This window comes from Stegostoma tigrinum, chromosome 30 (genome assembly GCF_030684315.1).
Source record: "Stegostoma tigrinum isolate sSteTig4 chromosome 30, sSteTig4.hap1, whole genome shotgun sequence".
Taxonomy (NCBI): domain Eukaryota; kingdom Metazoa; phylum Chordata; class Chondrichthyes; order Orectolobiformes; family Stegostomatidae; genus Stegostoma; species Stegostoma tigrinum.
The window spans coordinates 25,335,365-25,357,858 of NC_081383.1; the positions used below are offsets into that span (position 1 = coordinate 25,335,365).

A 22,494-nucleotide genomic window follows, 5' to 3' on the forward strand; every position below is an offset into this window, starting at 1 on the left:
ACTACAAAGAATGCTTCCAGTGGAGATCATCTGATGTGCAACATATCTTGAACAACACGTACTAGAGACGGTTTTGGAGAAGCTGCTGGAAATTGTGTTTAGAACCACAGTCAATGCAGAAAAGAGGATAAGAGTTAAAAATGGATTTCTTAGCATGTAACATCCTCTCAATTGTCTGAAAGCTCTAACATCCCTCAAACACAGCAGGAATAAAAGATTAAGTTAACTGAGTTGGTGAACAATGCATGTAAATATGCCTAATATACATATATTAAAATACTGCCATGGGATTGCAGGTAGATGGCTAACATGTGCCCTCTTAGTCTGACTCTGGATAAGGTTCAGGACCTACAACTGAACTACAATTCTTTAATTTGAAGTTAACTATGGATCCCTAACCTTGAAACTCTACTCCTTAAGTTCAAAAAAAGGATGGATCTGTGGGATCGTGATGTGTGAAGGCTGCAGATCCACCAATACCTACAAAATGCACAAATGCTTTCCTTCACTAAGGAACCTTCATACACCACAGGATCATACCAAAGCTGGACAATCTATGAGGTAGGAACGATTACCACATCGTATCCAACAGATGAAGTAAAACAGCAATGGTTAGTCAGCAATGGTTTGAGCAACACTCAATATACTGTTTTACCAAAGTATTGAGACAATTCCATAACAGCCATGGAACGGATTGAATAACGAGCCATCTCCCCTTTGGGTTTTCTCCCGGCAAGGTGGCATTCACTCAACCTTACAATTATGTTTCTATTGTTTGGTAACAGAACTGGTTAGCACCTTTACATGACAAGAAACAAATCACGACTTCTGAACTGCTTTGCACAGAAGAAATAGAAACTTGGGTTCTACGTAGATACAGACTGGAAAAGACAATGCACTTTCAACTCATGTGTAGGCATGTGCAGGCTAGGTGGATTAGACACAGGAGAATGCAGGGTTATAGGGATAAGATTGGGAGCGGGTCTAGGAGGGATGGTCTTCCAAGGGTTGATATGGACTCGACAGGCCGAATGAATACTTTCACACTGCAGGGATTCAATGATGTAATATTGGGCAAGAGAAAAAAGCAATAACCTCTTAACAAACAAATAGATTCAGGATACAACTCTAAATCAACTTTAGTCAGAAAGCCAAATGTACTACAACTTTATAATAAGGGCACAAGTTTTCTAACTGCAGAAACCAAAATAAAGCTTCCTTCACTAAAAATAGCCGAGGAAATTCAGAAGATGAAATACTTTCAAGAAATAACGTCAAGTTCCAAATGAGAATTGAGTAAGTCTAATTACGTGCAGATCCTAAATTGCCAAATGCAGCATATCAAGCAACATTCCCATAATAAGCCAATGAAATAGCAAAAATGAAACATTCTTAACATGAACATAATTCAAAGTGACTTTGAACAAATTATGGCTATTCCAGATTGTGAAGAACATGATTACTTGGAGCTTTTTCTATCTTTGTTGTATTAAGTCCTATTTGGTGGGCATTCTGGAAGAACTGATCAAATGTCAGATGTCAAGAAGACATATGTTGGAGCATATTCTTTGACCTTCTAATTGTAAGGTCATCAATCTGAACATCTCCAGATTAAAATCTAGTATCTGTTGCAACTTGTGTCTGCAAAGCAATGGTTCCTGTCTCCACATATTGCCAGAATGTTGAAAGATCATAGCTTGAAGCTAGTATGAAGAGATCCGGTCCATCCTTGTGCCTTGAACTCTCTTGTGTATAGTATGAAGTAACCAAACAAAAAGCGCTGAGGAACATTTATACCTTAACACCTCAGGCTGGACAGTGATTTTTCTCATATTTCTTGTTTTTAAATCACAAGGTCATGTTTCTTCCTGTGCCTGTAACGTCCTTCAGCCCACAAATCCCCAAAATATTTGGGCTCCTCCATTTGTGGCCTCTTGAATATTCCAAACTTTAACTGGTGACTGCATCCTCAGTTGCTCGGACTCTTAGTTCTGCGATTCCTAACATAAAAGTTTCAGTTTCTTTACTCTTGGAAGACAATCCTTAAAATCCACTTCTTTCACCAAGTTTCAGGTCATCTAGCCTAATAACTCATATGGCTTGGTATCATATTTCATTCAGTAATGCCTATGTGGAATTGGGGAGTTTCGTTATGGCAAAGATGCTCTATAAATACAAATTGTTATCATGCAAATACCTGAATAATTATCGAGGGAGTGAATGCATCTAGATGCTCCTTAATCATAAAATTATTTTGTAGCATCTTTGGTTGGGTATCAACACCTGTAGTAAATCATGAGCCAAGAGCAAAAGGTGGAATCAAAAATGTATGAGAAATTGGGAAAATTCAAAAATGCCCCATAGAGGGTTCCTTGTAACTGTATTACTATTGGCTCATTTCTACAAAAAGCCTAAAGAAACACACAGCTTTGTAGAGGAGTAGTTCTGCCCTTGGATAGAAATATCTGTCATGATTACCAATTCCATTAAGTATTAGGTAAAGAATATCATGCTGTGATACTGCTTCCAGTATCTTGACTAATATTCTCTGCTGAAGCTTGGAAAATGTACAATTCTTGGTAAATTGTGTATCATCAGTTTCCTTTGGGTGCAGCCTTGCAAATGAACATCCTGCCATGCAAAAAATATACAGGTATTGATTTCAGCTTAGGCGTCAGTAAGAAGGTACTAGCTTGACTAACACTCTCTCCTGGGATAATCATGTGACATCCAATGCCAACAACAGATCACATTTACTGATTAAAATTAAGTCACAATTATAAACAGATAAGCAGTACTGGGAATACAGGTACTTATTACCTCCCTCATGTAAAGTATTTGCACAGCTTTCCAGTAGTATCCATGTTAACTGGGCACCTTTGAGCATCATGGCCGGTGGCAGGTGGATGGTAGAATGGAATTTTACTTCTAAAGATGCCAAATTTCCAAACTGCACTAAAGACCTGCTGCATCTACAGATTGCAGCAAAGTAATTATGTTGATCAAATAATTCATGTACCAAGGCATGAAGTGAGATCATGGACAGGTACTTTGTAAAAATCCTGGGAACCAGTGATGTCAAGTGATAGCATGTGGCATTGCAGGATTCAGCTTTTGAGTACAAAGTCAAGATGTCATTGACATCATTCCCATTTATTGATGTGTCAGCCTATGTTTGGACTGGAGGGTTTGAGTTATATGGACCTGATGAATAAGCTGGGGCTCTTTCCCCTGGAGTATTGGAAGCTGAGGGGTGACATTGGAAGTTTATAAAATCATGAGAGGCATGGATAGGATGAACAGCTAAGGTACTTTCTGAGGCTTCTGGGATCCAAAACGAGTGAGAATAAATTTAAGGTGGGGGGGGTGGGTAAATTTAGAAAGGACCTGAGCAGTAACTTTTTCACACAAAGGGTGGTGTGTGCATGAAATGAGCTGCCAGAGGAAGTGGTGGAGGCAGGTATAATTACAACATTTAAAAGGTATCTGTATGGGTATATGAACAGGAAGGGTTTAGAGGGATATGGGCCAAGTGCTGACATATGGGGCCAGGTCAGATTGGGATGCCTGGTTGATGTGGACGAGTTGGACCAAAGGGTCTGTTCCCATGCTGTACAACTCTAAGTCATTTATGATTGATTCTTGGTTTTTTTGTGTGCAATGCCTAAATAATCAAAGATTACAACCATCATGAATCTTGCTTGGTTTTGAAACCAATTTGATACACAATTTCATAGTGTTGCATTTCACCTACTTGTAATTGTATGCACTGATAAATGGGGTGGAACATACGATTAATAGGAAATCCATACGAGAAACATAGATGCAGATGTCTCCCATCATCAAAGTTGGATCCATTATGCGGCAACTCCACTTTGCTGTTTTCTCTTCCATGCCCACATCTATAGCACCAGAAACCCAGGCCTCAGAACACACTCCATGACAGCAATTGTAATGCTCTCCCCAAAATAGACACGGCATCTGACATCAAGCAGCCTGATCGCACACTCATGGCACACCTCTAATCCACTTATAAGATTAACCCTTATCGTAAGATTGGATTCCAGGTTCATCTGTGCCTGCAGAACACGTGATAACTGTTAACCTATAACTGGTCTTACCGTTAATCATCTGCACACAAGATTAATATCTGACCATGTAAATGTTAGTTTTTCTGAACAAAAACAGCATTAGAGTTGAAACGCAGCATTTATTAAGCTTAACTCACAGCATTTTACCAGTTCTTAAAATCAGTTGAACGTGCTTTGGATGGCTCTGGGACATTATGCAAAATGTTAAGGATGCTACAGAAAAGCAACTTACTTTTTGGAAAGCCATTTTTAATACTTGAGGATATTATGTGATGCATGATCACTGTCGTTCCTGTTGTTTTGCCCAGTGTTCCTCCTCATTTCTTGTTAGTATAATTTAGATTACAGAGCTGAAAGCTTTGTTTTTAGTGATCACACCTGCTAATGTTTAAAAATTTAAAATTATATCAGTTAAGTGGGTACAATTCAAAAATGATATTTACATCCTCAATTCCAAGTGGTGTGTGAGAACAGACAGGTTTGGCGGGGCAGGGGGGTGCGGGGCGCCTTAATTAGCAGTCCGAGCCTGCGATTCGTTGTGTCACACGCTACTAGAGTCTTTTTCCATATTTAATGACTTATAAATGCTGTTCTGGAATTAGAAGCCAATGCTGTGATTAGAATGCACAGGACCACTTAACCTCAATTACAGATGAATGCGTCATTCTCTCAAAGTACCTAGACACCTCCAGCCCCCTCACTGTATCACATGTCAGTCTCCCAACGTATTACAAATGTGAGCTAATGCAGACAAGTCATCAGAATCTATCCCTAAAATAAATTATATTTACATGCTTCACCAACATTTCAAGCTGTGTATAATATACTATCCATCATTTTGGATCATGAACTTCTGTCAGAATTTAATCAGGTTACTAAGGAATAGGATCAAACTGACGGATGGATATAGTTTTGCTTAACTCCAACGTGGAATGGGAATCACCTACCATAATCTGTTCTAAGGTCTTGTGCTACATGTAGGTAGACCGGGTAAGGATTTCAGATTTTACAGTTATTGAGGGTAGATCCAAGGTCACTGTTACTGAGTTCACCTTTATAATTTCAGTTGTTATTTTCAATTGGAATAGCCATGTTTAGCATTACTCGCCTTGAATTTCTACTGCCACTCTCACAAATTTTGAAAGGACAATTTTTTTTTAAACTTATAACTAGTAAGATTCAAACCTGATGGCTCAGGAAAAAGCCATTCCGCCTGTCCTTTCCATACTGGTACTCTGCTAGGGCAGTTCAATTTGTCCCACTCTCTTGCTCTTTCCCTGAACACTTCGCAAAAATTTTCTCTTCAAAGAATTACCCAATGCTCTTCTGAAATAGTAATTGAAGGTACTTCCAGCAGGCACTAAAACAGTTAATTCAAGATCTTTCATGTCACTGGTCCTGTTCCAACAACTGGCATAGTTCTGTAATACTGTCCTGAAATGTCTTCATTCTGCAGTGACACTGTGCCTCAGTCATCTGCAGGAGATGGTACTGAATAAACAGACTCTGGGTATCCTATACCTGAGAACTCTGAGTTCTGAGGAAGGGTCACCGGACCCAAAACATTAACTCTATTTTCTCCTTCACAGATGCTGCCAGACCTGCAGAGCTTCTCCAGCAACTTTGTTTTTTTCCTGATTTACAGCAACCGCAGCTCTTTCGGTTTTTATTGAGAAAAATCATGAATTCTGTAGACCTTCTCCATTCTTCAAAACAATTGCGTAAATTTCTCCATTTTCTATAAGTCCTCAGCATTCTACTTGAATCTTATGTTTGTTTTAAAAAGTAGTAGTGTTTTGCTTACTTTTAGCCCGGTATGCCTTTAGGATTTGACCATTTCAGTGGAGGAATTCATTTGAGCTCAAATTCAATTTGGTGACTATAAGAATTGCAGTATTACCTTGCATTAAGATTGAGGTTCCAGCCACAGTTTGTTACAATTTCCTGAAAAACTCTTCCAAATTAGCATTCCTGATTCTTGAGGGAGCAAAATCAAAGCATACAGTATCAGTAGCAACCATTTTGGTGCAGTTTGTCCTACAAGTGCAGTTTTAAGACAGTGAGAGCTTTAATCTCAAGCACATTTGGGGATCCTGTCCTCCTCCTCTTTGGAAAAATCAAATAATTGGTCTGCGCTTCAGAATTTTCATTGGACATGCAAATTAAAACTCAATCCACTCCAAGACGTGGTGAAGAAGCCTCTGTTACTTTATTGTGTACCCCAGAATCCCCTATTTAGAGAGTGTTTTAACTTCCATAAAGATTTCTTTTGGACGGATTAGGCACGTCTGGCAAACCAACCAACAATGTGCACTCTGCATCAAAGAAGAGTCAATACCAAGCAATGTCTTTGAAATTTTCTATGGAGCTTCAAAATTATTCTGCAACACCAAACAGAAAAATAAGAATAAGCTAAGATTGGTCATTCCAATTCTTGGATCTTTATGCTGCCGGCAAAAATTGCCTTCAACAAGGCAACATGTGATTCAGACACACTTTCCAGAAACATTTTGAAAACCCAAATGTATGAGGCATTTTGGCCAGCACCTGGAATTATATTCATTCTGCACAATGTTTTGTGACAATACATGTCTTTAAAAGGTTATTTTGTCCAGTTTTTTTTAATATGTTTTTAAGGCAGAAGTGGCAAGCATTCCACCAGAGGCATTGGAGTAAATAGTCTGAAAGGTCGTGGGTTTTTTAAAAAAAAAGTTGGAACAATATAAGCAGCCTGAATGAGCGTGGTCAAGCTCCCACAGAGCCCAGGATTTTTAGCTTTAGCTTTCAGCAGTTGTTACTGAGTTCTTGAAGAAGTGGAAGGTTTTTCTTCCCCCCTTTCTTAGTTACAACTAAAACCACAGGTTTTCTTCCTGCTGCCAGAATTGTGTGCCAAACAATTGATTTTCTGAATGTTCATTTTTACCAAGGGTGAACAGTTAATCAGTATAGTTGCTCAATGTGTTATTCTGTTAACTTTTCCAAGAGTTACAGCTAAGCCAATTCTTTTCTTTATTATTTCTTTTGTTGTATTTTAACTATAGTACAATGAATGAATAGTGTTTTGCTTAGCATTGAGTAGTTTGAACAACTGAATTACATCTGGAATACACCTCACATTTACCTTTAAGAAAAGTGTCTAAGCTACCCTTTTCAGAGAGTTTGAAGGGACTTCGTCTGATACATAGCAAATGGGGGTGGGTCTTGTCAGGATCAAAATCTCTAATCCAGACTGGGTTTAAGACTACTGGACTCAAACGCAGCAAGAGGCAAGTGGTTGTGTCTTTATTTCTGATGTTGAATGTGGTTGCTTTAAACAGGGCATGTCTTGTGGAATAATGGCTCATTGAGGCACTAAATTTCTCGGAGGTGGAAGAAATCACTGCGGGGGGGGGGTTTTATGGAAAGTGAGCAGGGCAAAGCTTTCGGAATTGGCAAACAAGCTAGAATTGGGAATGCCTGTCTACAAGGAAAGAGGAGTTGGTTGTGGCAATCATGCAGCATTTACAATTGCCAGGAATGCTACTGGAATCTTTGGAAATGGCAAAAATTCAATTAAAATGAAGCAGCTTGAATATAAAAAGGAAATGACACAGTTTGAGTATTAATTAAAAGCAGAGGAAGGCTCTCACAGAAGAAAGGGAGAAAGGTTGGAACTACAACTCAAAGTCAACTTAAGATAGTGGAGGTAGTCATAAAGTATAGCAGAAATGATGAGGACAGTGATGGACAGCAATCCCATCAATGAAATAGACGTAATAGCCTTTTTGATTTCATTTCAGAAAGTGGCTAAACGAATGAAATGGCTGGTAACTACGTGGGTAACTTTGATCCAAACAAAGATGGTAAATAGTGATACAAATGCCTCACCACCTCTATCAGAAGGAAGTATCTGGGGAGTGTAAATGAGGTGAAAATTGCCATCTTAAATGCATATGAGCTAGAACTAGAAGCCCTGCAGACATTTCAGGAATCTAAGGAGAACCTGGTCAAATGTACATAGAGTTTGAAAGGATCAAACAAAGATAAGGGCATCAAAAATAGATCAAACAACTGATGTTCTGGACGAGTTCAAAATTCACTTCCTGAAGTAGTGAGAACTCATGTGAAAGAACAGAATGATAAAACAGCAAAATTAGTCATGGAAATGGGAGATGATTATGAGTTGGTTCATAAATCTAAGTTTGCCTTCTGACATCAATTTCAACCTGAGGGATAGAAATTAGGGGGAAAAGTGAAATCCTCAGGTTGTAAGGGAAAAGGAGATCTAATCAAGGATAGCAAACATAGTTTACCACAGAGTGGAATGAAACCAGTGAGGGGGAAGGGAAGTAAAAAAGCTGAGGTGTTTTCACTGCACGGAAGTAGGCTACGAAGTCACAGGGTTGATGGTTTAGAAAAAGCACTGGGAAGACAGGAAAACAGAATAAGCCAGTGAGTTTTGTTGAAGTGGTAATGGAAAGCACAGGGGAAGCTGAAAAGCTGCAACAGAGTGTATAATCTGGTCGTGGGTTGGTTGAGAAAAAGTGCCAGATCTTTCAATAATTTACTTGCACGGCTAAGATTTACTCATACATGCAGGAGCAGGTCGAGAGATTAAAGTTCTGAGATAGAAGAGCAAGTCGATCTTTGATGGTGAGAGATAAGGAACAATGTAATTCAGAAACAGTATTGCCAGAAAAGGCAGTAATATGTGAAATTCATGGTGAGAAGAGCAGTGTTCCATTATAATAAAGTGAGGTTGGAATGTCCGTTGAAAAATGCTGAAGTGCTGGTGGGAGTTAGAGAAATTTCTCGGTTCTGGGAATACGACTTATTCTTGGTAATGATCTAACTGGGTCACAGGTGAGACAGAGAGATGCCCATTGTAGTCAAATAGTCATTGGAAACAGCAGGATGCTGGGGTGTTACAGGAGCATATCCTGGGACTTAGCCTGACTGTGATAATGAGGTCACAAAGCCACAGGTGGAAACTGGAGAAGATATCAAAGAATAAATATAAGGAAGTTGAACTTCAATTATGGGAGACGACATCTGACCGAATGACTGAGAAAAAAAAACAGGAATTGGTGGAGGACAAAGTGGATATTTTTTGTTTGGAGAATGTAACTGATTAACAGCAGAAAGATGAAAAATTAAGGCAGTTATATCCAAAAGCATAAATAGATTAAGAATCCGAGTGTGTCCCACAATGTTACTATCTTGCAAATGACATCCTGATGTAGAAATGGAGACTATCACATATACAGGCGGATGAAAAATGAGCAGAAGTTCATCAAATTGTATTAATGGCGCGTTATAGAAAACAAGTATTAAAGGCAGTATATGAATTACTAGTAGGATGTAATTGTGTAAAGAAAGCTCAAGCCAAAATACAAAAACAATTTTTATTTGATTCTGAAGTTTTGATTTGACTTGGTAACTGCTGTGCTCCGTTTTACAGAGACACGGCTCACTCCTGCCATACTGGACTTGGCCTTACAATCTGAAGGTTTCTCCATACGTCACATGGACTGCATGGCATCCTCAGGCACAGCAACGGACAGTGGGATCTGACTCCCAATCAACACATCCAGATGCTCAGATGTGGCGATCCTTACGAATTACTGCTCCCTTGGCCTAGAATATCTAGCAGCAAAGTGCTGTTCCTACTACTTGCCACTCGGGTTTACCTCTGCTATCTTGACAGCAGTCTAGACAGTGCTCCATGGGGAAGTGAGTGCTCTTCATGAAATATGCATTGCCATAACTGGACTTGAGACAGAATACCTCCAGCAGCCAGTGACTTCAGCCAAGCCAACCTCAAAAGCACTCTACCAAAATACCATGACACGTCTCCTGTCCCACGAGAGAGCCAAACATCCTTGATCACTGTGCCAGAACCAAAGTCGTCTTCTGGTCCATACCCTGGCCATGCTTTGGAAAATCAGATGAAAACAGTGTTCCTCCTTCCAGCTTACAAGCACAAATTAAAATGCAACCACCCAGTACAGATAGAACTATAGTGCTGGTTTGGAGGTAGTGGAAGAGCTTGTACTAGATTGCTTAGCATCAGTGGATTGGTCCATATTCAAGAACTCAGTGGCCAATCCAAATAAGCATGCCACTACTGTTACAGACTTCATGTGCTAGTCTGTAGAAGACTCCGTGCCAAAGAAGTCAATCCGAACATTACATAACCAGAAATCATAGATGAACTGGGAGATCTATTGCCTACCGAAGTCCAGGTGTGTGGTGTTCAAGTCAGACAACCTTGACCTTTACAGGAAATCCAGATATGAGCTCCATAAGGCCATTAGAGATACCAAGAGGTGATACCTGACGAAGCTAAAGCCCCAAACCAACTACACAGACACCACCATTTGTAGCACAGCCTACATGGCATAACAGGCTACGAAGTGAAGCAGAACAGAATAACAGACAAATTACATCCCTCTCTGATGCATTCAGTGCATCTTATGCTTAATTCAAACAGTTGCAGCTAAAATATGTCACCTATTCCGACAGCCTCAATGCACCTGTTTACCTCAGTCACCTGCGCAGACATCGGATCAACCTTTTGAAGAATGAACCCATGGCAAGTGACTGGCTCAAATGGAATCCCTGGTCACATGGAGAAGTATATGCTGACATCTTTAACTTCTCCTTGCTATGATCCCACCTGCTTCAAGAAGAGCACCATCATCCCAGTACCAAAGAAACCTCATGTGGCGTGCCTCAATAACTACCAGCCAGTTGCTCTGATCTCCATAATGAGGAAGTGCTTCAAGAGGTTAGTCATGGCTCATATCAACTCTAGCCTCCCTGCTTGCCTTGATCTCTTGCAATGCATTGCAACAGGTCCATGGCAGATGCCAACTCCCTGGCCCGACACTCATCCCTGGAACATGTGGCTAACAAGGATGCCTGTGTCAGGGTGCTACTCAGACTACAGCTTCACCCTCAACACTACAACTCCAATCAAACTATTCTCCAAATTCTGAGACCTAGGTCTCTGCTCCACCTTCTGCAAGAGGATCTTCAACTTGCTGACCCACAGACAGCAAATCAGTGAGATCAGGCAACAGCATCTCTTGCACAACGATTCTCAACCCTGGCACCCCTTGAGGATGCATACTCAGCCCCCTCCTGTACTCCCTGTACATTCATGGCTATATGGACAAATTTCATCATAACTCCATCTACAAGTTCACTGATGACACCATTGTTGTAGGCTAGATCTCAAACAAATGACGAGACAGAATATAGGAAAGAGATAAAGTGCTTGATGGCATTGTGAAAAGATAACAATCCTCCCCTAATATTAGCAGAATGAAAGAGTTGGTCATTGACTTCAGAAGGCAAGATGGAGAGTGCGCTGCTAACTACATCAATGGAACTGAGTAACGATCACCATTATATCCTGGTGCAACAGTCAACAAAGCACAACACTACTTCTTCCTCAGGAGGCAAAGGAAATTCGGCATGTCAAGAAAGACAAGAAATCAAAAATTCGTAATTTTTTACTAGTGGAAAAAATAGTTAGTTACTTCCACAGAACATACAGTACAGTACAGGCCCTTCGGCCATCGATGTTGCGCCGACCTGTGAAACCAATCTGAAGCCCATCTAACCTACACTATTCCATTATCATCCATATGTTTATGGAATGACCATTTAAATGCCCTTAAAGTTGGCGAGTCTACTACTGCTGTAGGCAGAGCATTCCATGCCCTTACTACTCCGAGGAAAGAACCTACCGGTGAACCTTTAAAAGGCAAGGTTTCATGGGCCTTATCGAATCAAAAAGGAGACTGAGCGAAGTGAACTATTTAATAAGAATGCCAGATAGAAATAAATCTCAGTGTGTGTCATGTGAATATGCTCAATGTAATTTTGATAGGGAAGGAAAGCAAAAGGATGATGTATTACTGTTTACAAAACCGAGTGAAGAACAAAGTTCAGGGGATTCTGAATCGGACAAAGATCAAATTAAATGGACAATGAACAAGTTCTCAAAAAAAAGGGCTAAATTATTGAGTTACCTTCCAGAGGAAAACTGAAATGACAAGAGTTATTCCAATCACATGGGGAGATATGTGAGAATAAAGGTGAGAAATACTAATCTAATTACACATTATGTAGATGTAGGAAATGCTGCTCCATTTAAGAAATATCCTTACAGACTTAACCCTCTTAAATCGGCAAAGGGTCAAAGGAGATTGAACACATGGTCAAGGGCAACATAATCAAAAGTGAGTTACAGTGAATAAAGCTCACCCATGGTAATGGTGCCAAAACTAGATGGTACCAACGGCTGAGAGAACTATCGCAAAGTCAATGCAATTACAAAATCTGATTCATATCCTATTCCAAGTTTGGAAGACAATATTAAGAAGTTGAGATAAGCAACTTATAGTTCTAATTTGGACTTACAAAAAGAATACTTTTATCCAAAAGAGTGAAAAAAGTTGTGGCTTTCATGACACCAAACGGACTGTACCAGATTAAAGTCATGCCATTTGGCATGAAAAATGCACCAGTCGCATTTCAAAGACTAACCAATAAAGTTATTCCCCGATTACCCAACTGTGTGATGTACATCGACCACCTGGTGATTTTTAGTCACACATGGAAGGAACATTTGGAGCATCTATTGGAATTGTTCAATCAACTTTGGGAGGCAGACTTGATGATAACCCTGGCTAAGACAGAGTTCACAAAAGCCCAAGTCACATTCCTGGGTCATGTCACTGAACTTGGACAGTTGGCCTTCTGGGATGTGAAAACAAAAGTTATTGGAGACTTTCGCTGACCAGTAATGAAGAGGGAAGTACTACGATTCCTGGGATTGAATGGTTTTTAAATCAGAAGTCTGTTCTGAATTTTAGCTATGTGGTTTCTCCACTGACTGATTTATTGAAGAAATGCAGAACACTTCAGTGGACTAAGGACTATCAGAAGACATTTGGCAGCTCGAAAACTGTGTTAACCATTGCCCTAATATTAGTCACATCTAATTACAGAAAGCCATTCGAGGTGGGTATCGAAATGAATGATGTAGGTGTTGGTGCTGTACACTTGCAAGAAGACAATGAGATTGAAAGACCTATTGGTATTATTCCAGAAGATTGAATAATCACAGACAGTAATATTCCACCATTGAGAACAAAGTCTTGAGCTTGGTGTTGATATTACAACACTTGAACACATTACCAGTAATGTGTTTGAGACAATTGTACATACTGATAATAACCCCTTAAATTTTTTGGGAAAATTTAAGGACAAAAATTCCAGACTGTTTACATACATCTTTTTAGTTCAGCCATTCAATTTAAATATTATTCAAGCAGCAGGACGATAGAATGTAATTGCTGACACATCTTCACAACTGTGAGAAAGGAAGGAAGAGGCAGTAATAGTTGCTGAATCTACTTTTCCAATATAGTTACAGCTAAGCTTATTATTTTTCTTTCTTTTATTGTATTTTAACTACAGCGTGTGTATAAATTGTGTTTTGCTTAATGTTGAGTAGTTTGACAAATCAAATTGCATCTGGAAAACAACACCTTACATTTACCACTACAATAAGAAAATGTTCAGGTTTAAGCTACCTCCTGAATATATTTTGATGGGGTTTGGTCAGTCCACAATTGTTTCAGGAGTTTGTCAAATAGTAGAGAAGTACTGCTATCCCAAATGAGACAATTATTTTTGAATGGATGCAACATATGGCCCATATCTAATGTCAATGGACGCATAAAGGAAAAACAGCCGAGTAAGTACACACACAGGACAAAGTGAAAATTCAGCTTCTTTAATAGTTTTTGCTTGCTTTAAATATTATTTTTGTAATGGATTCTTAAAAAAAACATTTGATCGGCTTGTTCATTATAACTTTAAGAGCAATATAAAACATGCAAACATATTCACATTTTATTCTTTTGTGCATCATACAAAAGATAACCATTTCTTGGTGTTTGTGGGGAAATCGTTAAGTGCAACTTTCTCAATTCCTGGGATAATTCTAAAAATCAGAACATATCTGCCTAATGGAAACAGAACCATTGAGCCTGTTTAGTTTAACCTGTTTCAGGAGGAGTAAATAGATTGAATCACAACACTTCAAAAACAAAAACAATTCAAGGAACATGAAACAACTTATTAACTGGAGCAAAAGGAATCACAGTTACGTTAAACATTTTGAGAGTTAATGCCATGTGGAAATAGAGACCACATACTTGAGAGCAAATATAACAATATTTGCATAGGCGAGGTAATGATCCTGGGGAAACGTGCAAACTAAATTGGGCTCAATCTGTATAAAGAAAGAGATGCATTCTTATTTTTAGAAATAATTTTAAAGCAATTAGAAATCTAAAGAGAAGACGATTGTCAAGAAATCAGACTGAAAATAGGGCACAGGGCAAAAATTTCCAAGCACAAACATAAATAATTATTGGAAAGATATTTTCAGGACCACATATTGTCTTGAAGTCCAAAGACAGAAGATCCCAAGAAGGGTTAAGGCCCAAAACGTCAGCTTTCCTGCTCCTTTAATGCTGCTTGACCTGCTGTGTTCATCCAGCTCTACACCTTGTTATCTCGGATTCTCCAGAACCTGCAGTTCCTACTATCTCTGAAGCATTAAGCCAGCAGAATAAAATTAAGGAATGAAATTGTGAATGTAAAGAAGAACTCTCTCTGGGAGTGTTACTAAATTAATTAACTCTCTCTGGGAGTGTTACTAAATTAATTATGAAAATAGGCTGGAGAAGAGATAATCCACAACTTCACCGGAATTTCAGCAATGGACGAGGTACAGCATCTGTGGGAAAGGAACAAGGCAGTTCTTGTTTCTTTCAATCAGGCTGAAATTATTCCCTTCAAGGCTATAAACAAAGAGTAAAGATGGCTGAAAATAGATGGGGCTGATAATTAGAAAATACAACAAAGTCTTGGAATCAAATATGCCTGAAGCAAGATGCAGTTTCAGAAATAATGTACAGAAAGAGTGAAGTTTAAAATCGGTCCTGCCAAAAGAAAACAACAAATCAGGTATGCTTAGATCAGCTAGATGCTCGATCAAACCAGAGCACAGCAACAAATTCTAGAAGGCCTGCCCAGTTGGATGATTACATCAAATTCAGTACATGACTTCATGCAAGGTACTAGTCAAAACAGATAGGAGGTGAGGAAGTGAAAGAATCTAAGTTACTATGTAAATTACCAAAAAGATGTAGGACATTAGCTGAAGCATTGGACTAATTGGTCTTATGTACATGGATTTTTTAAAAAATTCATGACCTTTACTCAGTCAGTGTCATGTAGGTACATCCACAATGCTATCAGGGAGGGAGTTTCAGGACTTAGCCCAGGAACAGTGGTACATGTTCATGTAAGGATATTGCATCACGAGGAAGGGAGTTTGCAAGTAGTGGCTGTCATGTGCCTACTGCTGTTGTTCTTTTAGGTTTTAGATAGCGTAGGTTTCAAACATGTTGAAGAAAGCTGGTAAAATGCTGTTGTGCATCTTGCAGATGGTACAGCGTGGAATCAGTGATAGAAGTGAACTCTGAAGGAGGCGACAGGTGTGCCAATCAAGCAGGCAGCTTTGACCTGAGTGAGCTGAGCTCGTGAAGTGTACCCATCCTAAGTGGAAAGCATTCCAGCACATTTCTCGCTTCTATCTTGGAGAAGAAATTAAATGTTTGTGAAATTAGGAGGCATTTTGCTTAGTGCAAAGTTCGCAGCCTTTAACCTGCAGTTGTGGCCATCAGGGAGGAAGTGGACTCTCTCTTGTTGGCGGTTGTGTGACACGAATGTTCGAGCCTGAACATTTTTGGCCTTACTGCATGTAGGTATGGGCTGCTCAGTTTCAGAGCTTGTAAATCAGGTTAAACACTGCAAACATCAGCAAACATCTTGTTACTAACCTTATGATGGAGGGAAGGCCATTGATGAAGTACCTACAGATGGTCTGTCCTAGGGTAAGACTCTGAGGAACTCCTGCAATGTTCTGCAATGAAACAATTCACCTCCAACAAACATAATCATCTTCCTGCTGTGTTAAGTAAGGCTCCAACTAGTGAAGAGCACACCCCACCTCATTCAACTCCCATTGTTTTCAGTTATACTAAGGCTGCCTGATTCTGCACTACAGCTTATATACAGCTATAGTGTTAGCTGTACGCGGAGTACTCATCCGCTTTTACGCAACATGTGAAGTGAACCGAGTTAGCTAAAGAATACAGCTAATGATGCTGGGGGCCTCGGGGGAGGTTGAGGCAGATTATCCAATTGGCACCCTTACATGATGTTTACATGATGCACTGGACTCCCCTATACTAAGGATGAAAATAGATGGGACTGATAATTAGAAAATACAGTAAGTCTTGTTCATAAAGTCTTCACCTCCAACTGAATTCAATATCCATATCATCTGATCAGCTAATTATCAGAACCTGTGTCTGTAGCAAACAGCCTGAACAGATTATGTAGTCATTCAAGATAGTCAAGGATTTGACATAAATATGTACCAAAGGAATGTCACTGGTGATGGATAACAGTGAGCTGCCAAGAACAGATCAATTTAAATAGAAGGAAAGTTAGAGTAAATAAGTCAAGGGAATGATTAAGAGGAACAGGGAATCTTCAAAGCAGTTAACTACTGGATCACTCATTATGCAGCCAATAGTCACTACAATGGTTGGTCGGAGGCAATGGGGCACACAGTATAAACTGCTAGATTACATGGCAGCAGGTGAGTTGTGGGATGGCAGGAACATAGAGGAGGGAATGGAGCAGGACACACTGGATCAGAAAGAGATTATGTTGAAGTATCTAATTACTCATCTTGTACAAACATGTGTAGGACAGAAGGACAATTAAATTCAGAATCCTTGAACAAAGTTACAAAGAAAATGTACCCCTAGTGGTCACAACAGAAGTAACTCCCAGAGTGACATCGTTCGAGGAAGCTGGATCAATATCTGTTGAGAAACTAAATTAGTGGTTAGAAATAGAAGCAACATTATTTTCCCCAAGGCAGGTCAGCCTGATGTCCATAGTACAAAAAATGCTGGAATCTACTATAAGGGATCAAATATATTAACATTCAGAAGTGTGGCAAAATTGGGCAAAGTCAACATGCAGCTAATGAAAGGGAAATCATGTTTAACATACTTGGAGATGTTTCATACTTATAGCAAAGATCAAGGAGAATGAATGGATGTAGCGCACTGGATTTTTAAAACAGTTTTGATAAAGTACCACACAGGTTAGTAAATAAAACTGAAGTTTGTGGACTTTAGTAGGATGGGGCTGAAAATTGGTTAATAGGACAGAAAGCAGAGCAGGAATATTATTCTCAAAACAGTAGCTATCCTGGTGGGATGGGTCAGTGCCATGATTAACTAAATTATGTGGATGTGGGGACCAACTGTAATAGTTCCAAAATTTGCTGATGTCATCAAACTGGACGTGAACCTGAATTGCAAGGACTTGAATAGGCTAAATGAATGAGTTAGAACATGGCAATGAAATGCAATGCAAGTGCAAAGTTGTTCATTTTGGTTTTAAAAAAAAGGTAGAATGTTCCTTAAAATGGTGAGAGGTTGTAAAGTGTAGATGTCCTTGTCGATGAATCATAAGAAGCTTGCACATGGGTGCAGCAAGCAATTAGAAAAGCATAATGGTATGTTGCAGTCATTTCAAGGGGATTTAAATGCAAAAGTGAAGACACCTTGGTGCAGTTGTATGGAGCCTTGCTGACTCCTGAAATGAAGTACTGCATATTGTTTTGATCTCCTTATCCAAGACAGGATATACCTGCCATAGATGGTAATAATCTGCCCGTACTGCATGTAGAACCTCACGTTTCATTGTACCGCAACGGAATCAGTGATAGAAGTGAACTCTGAAGGAGGCGACAGGTGTGCCAACCAAGCAGGCAGCTTTGACCTGAGTGAGCTGAGCTCGTGAAGTGTACCCATCCTAAGTGGAAAGCATTCCAGCACATTTCTCGCTTCTATCTTGGAGAAGAAAATACCAGCTTTCTTCAACATGTTTGAAACCTACGCTATCTAAAACCTAAAAGAACAACAGCAGTAGGCACATGACAACCACTACTTGCAAACTCCCTTCCTCGTGATGCAATATCCTTACATGAACATGTACCACTGTTCCTGGGCTAAGTCCTGAAACTCCCTCCCTGATAGCATTGCAATTTTTTAAAAAAATCCATGTACATAAGACCAATTAGTCCAATGCTTCAGCTAATGTCCTACATCTTTTTGGTAATTTACATAGTAACTTAGATTCTTTCACTTCCTCACTTGTGACAACAATAAATCAGATCAAAAAGAGTGCAACGGAGATTCACCAGATTTACCCCTGGGGTGGCAGGATTGTTTTACGAGGAAAGGTTGAAAAACCTTGGTCATATACTTCAGAGTTTTGTAGGAGAGGTGATTGCATTGAAACTTACAAATTTCATGCATAGTAATGACAGGATGTTTCCCCTAGATGGGAGCTCAGACCCAGGGGACATAATCTCAGTCTTAAATGGCCTGCCCTTATCCTGAGGTATGCAGGATGATTTTCATTCACAGCATGGTGAACTGTTGAGAGTCCTCTAACCAGAAGGTGGTGGGAGCTCAAATCAATTCACAAGTTCAAGACAGAGATCAACAATTTTTCCTGACACAAATTACATTAAGGGATATGAATACAGCGGAATATCCAAAACAGAAGCACTCGAATATTCAGTCCCTTAGGCCTGTATCATCATTCAATAAGATCATGGCCGACCTGTTTATATTTTGAACTGTACATTCCCGTCTCCTCCAAGAAATTTTACATCCTTGTTGTGCAGAGAAATTAATTAACATCTGTCTTAAAAATATTCCAGGACCAAACTTCTGCCACCTTCTGAGGCAGAGAATTCTAAAGTCTCACTACCTTTGAGAGAAAAAAAAAATCTCCTCGCCGGACCAAAAAAGGTGGCCCCTAATAGTATAAAATGCCCATTAGTTCTGGACTGACTGACAAGGGAAAACATCCTCTCCATGCCACATTATCAAGACCACTCACAAATTTATAGATTTCAATCAAGTTATCTCTCACTCTTCTAAACTCCAAGGAAAGCCAGCCCAGCTTGTCCAACCCATCCCCGTAAGACACCGTGTTCAATTCAGTTATCAATCTGGTAAACCTTCTCAGAACTACCTCCAAGGCAACTACATCCTTCCTTAAAAATAAGGAGACCAAAGCTAATGATCATATTCTAGCTGTGGCCTCATCAATGTCCTATACAACTGATGCAGAGCATCCTTCCATTTATCGAAAGGAACTGGACATAATGGATAACATCCCTCTAAGCCTTCAATTACATGCTGCACAAAATATGAAACTATTTGTGATTCACACACTAGAACACCTGAATCCCTCTGATGTCAGAATTCCGTATTCATTCTCCATTTTAGAACATCAGTGGTGGATAAGTTGCAAATTGCAGGTACATAGTTCTTTGAAAGTGGAGTCTCAGGTCGACAGGGTGGCGAAGACAGCGTTTGGCATGCTTGCCTTCGTTGGTCAGAACACTGAGTATAGGAGTTAGTATGTCATGTTGCAGCTGCAGAGGATATTGGCGAGGCCATTTTCAGAATATTGCATACAATACTGGTTACTCTTCTGTAGGAAAGCTGTGGTTCTACTTAAGATGGTGCATTAAAGATTAACAAGAATGTTGCCGGCAGTGGAGGGTTTGAGCTACAGGGAGCAGTTGAATAGGCTGGGACGTTTTTCTCTGAAGTGTCAGAAGGTAAGGGATGACGTTATTGAGATTTGTAAAATTATGGGAGGAACAGATAAGGTGAATAGCCAAGGGCTGAATCCCAGGGTAGGGGAGTCCAAAACTACAGGGCATAGGGCTAAGGTGAGAGGAGAAAGATTTAAGAGAGACCTAAGGGGCAACTTTTCACACAGAGGGTGGTGCACGTATGGAATGAGTTGCCAGACGCTGTGGAGGAGGTGGAGGTGGTGGCCTCATTATGACCAGACTTAATTCAGAGATCCTGAAAATGTTATAGGGACCTGGGCTCGAATCCTGCCATGGCAGATGCGGAATTTGAACTCAATAAATATCTGAAATTAAAGAGTCGACTGATGACTACGAATCCATTGCCAATTGTCAGAAACACCCATCTAGTTTACCAATGTCCTTTAGGGAAGAAAACCGCTGTCCTTACTCAGTCTGGCCTACATGTGACTCCAGACCAATTGCGATGCGGTTGATTCTTAACTACCCTCTGGGTAATTAGCGATGGGTAGTATATGCTACCTCACCAGTGATGCCCTCACCCTGTGAATGAATAAATTAGCTACAACAGCAATAAGTGCGCAGATGTACACAGGGTCATGTAGGAGTGGCCAGTGAACAGAGAGGAGGGAGCAGTGATGACAGCATGATTCAGCAAGTGACAAAGTTAGAAACTTGGGGAAAAACCAAAATATCACATGTTGTTGTTGAGACAGGAGAGAAATACAAACAGCAGCAGCTATTAAAGACACAGTCTAGTCAGGACAGTCTGTGCTTGGGTGGAGACAATAAGTAAATGAAAAGACACATCAGTAGAAGATGGTTGATAAGAAGTAAATGAGGAAAACTGTACTCAGTGAGGAAAAGAAAGAAAAATCAAATAATGGCAATGATAGGAACAGAGGCAAGGAAAGATAGGGAAAAGCTGCAAGAAGGATAACAGTGGCCAAGCTTCAGAAAGAACAAAGGAAAATTACAGATAAAACAAATGCAGGTAATAATTCTTCGGAAAACGTTTGGAAAGGATGCCAAAAGTAGAGAGAATAGAACAGGCAAAGTAACAACTCCAATTAATACAGCATCTTTAAATGGCATTTCAGGATCACACTTAAACAAAAACTGGTCAGAAAATCAGTGATTGGGAATGAAGGCTTCGTGAAAGTAGATTTTAACAAGGGTCTTAAAAAAAGACGGCGGGGGGGGGAGGAAAAAAGAGAGGCATAATCCCGAGGATTAAAAGTGTAGCTGCCAATTATGTAGCAAAGGAAGCGCGGGATACACAAAAGATCAGAATTGGAGGCACACAGTGTTCTTGCTGAATGACAGAGTTGCACTAGGTCAGAGGCCAGAAGGAGTTTGATCAGAAGGTATTTGAACACATGACAGCTATTTTTAAAATCAAGGTCTTGCTGAACTTGGCAACAACATAGGTCAGTGAGCATAGAACTGAGATTGAAGAGACCAAGGAGAAGACACACATGTTGGGGAAAGACAGAGGAGCGAGAGATGATCAAAAGATTTGTTTTATTTAAATTGATCAAAAGAAGGAATTTTAACCATTTCAAATCTACTGGCCTCAAAAACAAGGATTTCTCATCTGCTTAAAACAGGGTGCTGAACAGTAACATGTGTGGGTATAAGCAGTTGTTTTCAGAGCTGAGGGCAGAAGAAAATTACTTATCTAATTATAACATGGCAATTTGTCAGCTGTAGTCGATAGTTCCAACCATCCCTATTTCAATCACTCTAGCAAGTCAGAACCGATTTTACTGAATGTTATCATTATTTCCTTCAATTCACCTCCATCCCTAGCTAATCCCAAACATGCACACAAGAATCTTCAGCATGGAAAAAAAGTCACAACACTCCAGTATCAAAAATTTAGACACAAGGGGTTACCATAAGTGTTTCTCAAAAGCACCACCTCACCTCGTTTGGGTTTTGGAAAGCTCTCATGCAACCGAAAAACCACTTTTTCCACGAAGTGCTGAATATCGCTTTGTTCTGGTCCTCTGACGAAGACCATCCAGTCATGGGTGAATCCTTCAGTGGTGGGCTTTTTCCGAAGCTGGGCTCGGTGGCCTAGTTCCAATTTAACCTGCACAGTGCACTGTAAACAACCATAAGAGAAACACAATAAAGCAGCAGGCAAATTAGATGCAACCTTCAGTAGATATCTACTCTTCCTCATAGTGGCAGTATCTTTTCCTTTGAGGGAAATGAAAGTTTCAGTAAATCAGACCATTTATTTTTACACTACCCATCAAAATTTCCACCAATAACAGCCATGGCTGCTCCCCGTAATGCTATTTATGTCAATTTATTTATTGCAAGTTCTACATGAGTATAGTGAAAAGTTTACAAGTTGCCACTTATGATGCCATCTTTGGTACAAAGGTACCCAAGTTCGGATTCTTGAATACAAATTCTGAAGAAAATAAAAACAGAGAATTTCAGACTTGAACCTAGGCCTCCTGGTCCTGGTGTAGGGACAATTCCATACTGTAAACTGAATCATCTGTTTACCGGGAATTACGATTATAGGTAGAGTGTCACAAAGGAACTAGGAAGAATTAAGTAGAAAAGCGTCTGAGATATACCATATTG

General features: G+C 39.8%; 1 protein-coding gene across 2 annotated transcripts in view; it reads right to left on the minus strand.

Moving 5' to 3' along the window:
• mllt1a (MLLT1 super elongation complex subunit a) overlaps nucleotides 1-22,494 on the minus strand; it is a 99,143-nt gene that overhangs the window by 53,553 nt on the left and 23,096 nt on the right. For both annotated transcript variants that reach the window (XM_048559977.2, XM_048559979.2), the window contains exon 2: nucleotides 21,817-21,997. In XM_048559977.2, coding sequence (XP_048415934.1) covers nucleotides 21,817-21,997 — 181 coding nt within the window. The remainder of the gene's footprint in view (nucleotides 1-21,816; nucleotides 21,998-22,494) is intronic.